At 33.8% G+C, this 2500-nt stretch overlaps 1 protein-coding gene across 6 annotated transcripts in view; it reads left to right on the forward strand.

Moving 5' to 3' along the window:
- LOC125035372 (longitudinals lacking protein, isoforms H/M/V-like) overlaps positions 1–2500 on the forward strand; it is an 18735-nt gene that overhangs the window by 1684 nt on the left and 14551 nt on the right. For 3 of the 6 annotated variants that reach the window (XM_047627727.1, XM_047627728.1, XM_047627729.1), the window contains exons 2-4: positions 1–17; positions 1333–1931; positions 2083–2322. The exon at positions 1–17 is cut by the window's left edge and continues 92 nt beyond it. In XM_047627727.1, the coding sequence (XP_047483683.1) occupies positions 1–17; positions 1333–1931; positions 2083–2322 (856 nt within the window). Of the gene's footprint in view, positions 18–1262; positions 1932–2082; positions 2323–2500 lie in introns of all 6 variants that reach the window. The other 3 variants (XM_047627724.1, XM_047627723.1, XM_047627725.1) reach the window with 1 other exon arrangement.

The following is a 2500-nucleotide window of genomic DNA, read 5'->3' on the forward strand; positions in this document are numbered from 1 at the left end:
CGTCTGTTCGGAAAAAAGTAAGTGTTATCTTCAAATACATTTATAAGCACTGAATTTTTTCTTTGGTTTCCCGTATTATGGATCTAATATCTTTCAACAGTCAAGATACACACAGATACACATTTATTTATTCATTCATGAGTTATATAATTTAATTCTGTATAGATGTAGTAAATGCATCCCATAGCCTTTGAAAAAGGTATGATCATCATGAATCGACTCATTTTAGCAGAGTAATGATAAAGCTGAGTTACATGTTCCTATGATGAGGTTATTTACTTTTTCATGGATCCCATTCATGGTGCTGAGCCAGAATGTACAAACATGTATCATTTATGTAATTCATGTCCTGCAAATACTAGACTTACTGGTGAAACTGATCATAACCAACAGTTTAGACATATTCATGCTTGTACAGTTTTTTTTTTTTTTTAACTATACTTAACTACGATGAATCCAACTTATTATTATTAGAAAAGCATAAACATATCAACAACCACGGATATGCAATCCTATGCATTTTGAAATTTATTATTGGGATGTCAGCAGGTTGATTATATGGTTAGCTTGAAAATATGAACACAAAAAGTTGCTGCTACTTCAGCTATTAATGCAGTTATCACTATTATTTTTGTTATTGTTGTTGTTACAAAAAACACTTCAACTCTTACTACTACTTACTGATTTTTTTTTTTTTTTTATTGTTGTTCTTGTTATCATTATTATTATTGTTACTATTACTATTATTTTTATTACTGTTGTTATTATTATCATCATTAGTAGTTGGAGTAGTAGTTGTAGTAGTATTGCCATTATTACTATTATTATTGTTATTATCATAGCCATTCCCATGGACTTTGTTACAAAATTTTAATTGAAAAAGTACCATAATTCATCCTAAAATTGGTATACTATAAACAAAAATGGACTTGATTAGAAATACATCATAATATTCCATCTTACCAAATATAAAGCCATTTAACAATCCTTCCGAATTATTGTCTTTAAATCAAGAAATAGTACTATGGTACAGATACTTCACTGCAGACCATATTATATTCATTGTCAGAACTAATTCTAGTGCTTCTTTAATCTTGTTAGTATTCTCATTAATATTCCAGTGACAGTTATAATCAATGTTGTTATTCTCATTATTCTTTTCATTGATACCATTATTATATTTGATAGCATTATTCATAGTTCTATCAATGTGTATTTTTATAAAGGTATGAAAGTTATTTTTTTCTTCTTCATATTTCCAGGAATTATACTGTGATGCAACAATAGCATGTGATGGTAAGTTCTACCCAGTTCACAAATTAATTCTTTCAGCATGTAGTGACTATTTTGAACAGATGTTTGAACTGTCAGAAAACAAAAACCTTATGATTGTTTTGACTGATATTAATCACAAAGAACTTGAAACTCTCTTGGACTACATGTACTTGGGTGAAGTCAATATACTGCAGAGTGACCTTTCTATGTTCATGAAAGCTGCCGAACATCTCCAGATAAAGGGTTTAGCAGAACCTTCAGAATCAAATCAGAAAAAAGAATTAACTTACAACAAGAGAAATCTGCCACAAAGGGAAGACAGCTGTGATGCAAAGAAAAGGCGGCTGAGTGCTGATGAACACTTGTCCAAATCTCGTTCAGTGTCCATAAACCAAAGTGAACATTCAGTGACAACAAGAAGTACAATGGGGGGAAGGGATGTATGCAGTGAACCAAAGAATCAAGAGGAAGTGTCTGAAAGTGTTCAAATAAACAATACTCCAAATTCTGACATAGTCTCACCAGCTCAGCTGGCATCAGCAGAACTGTCTTGTGAGGCCCCAGCCAACAAAAGGCCAGACCCAGCACCTACGTTAGCCAAAGCTCAGGATCACAATAAGCCTAGCAGTGAAGTTTCTTCTTGTGAGGGATCTCAGGTCAGAACATTTTCTTATTGAAATACACTATAAAAGTCATTAACAAATAGAATAGTTTTAGATGATGGATGTATACAAATTTAATAAAAATATATATTCTGATTTTGTCAATATAATGAACTGACTGTGTATTTTCTTAATTCTATGGCAGGTAAAAGTAGAGGACTTTAATGTCAAGGAGGAGCCTGAGGATTGGCCTCAAACAGACGCTGGTGAGAACTCCCAAATGTTTGGTTTCTCAGATCCTGGCTTGGCATATTTGGCCCATGCCTCTAACTTGCCTGTTCGAGCCCAGGGGTCTGCTGTCATAAATCAAATGACAACTACCCAGTCACAGGCTCCAGCTGAGCTCCAGTCCCACCCTCTGCCTGGACCTTCAGGCATACAAGCTGTAAGTGTGAAATTTTGTTTGCGCATGATGGTTGTTTAAAAAATTCATCCCCTTCCCTTGATTCTTTCCCTTGTCTCACATGAAGCCTTAGGGTGGTTATTCTCAGTAAGTTGCACATATTCAGATGCCATAAATGTATGGTTAGACTATTTCTCTACAAAAACAGCCAAACTTTGGA

Source organism: Penaeus chinensis, chromosome 19, assembly GCF_019202785.1.
Source record: "Penaeus chinensis breed Huanghai No. 1 chromosome 19, ASM1920278v2, whole genome shotgun sequence".
Taxonomy (NCBI): domain Eukaryota; kingdom Metazoa; phylum Arthropoda; class Malacostraca; order Decapoda; family Penaeidae; genus Penaeus; species Penaeus chinensis.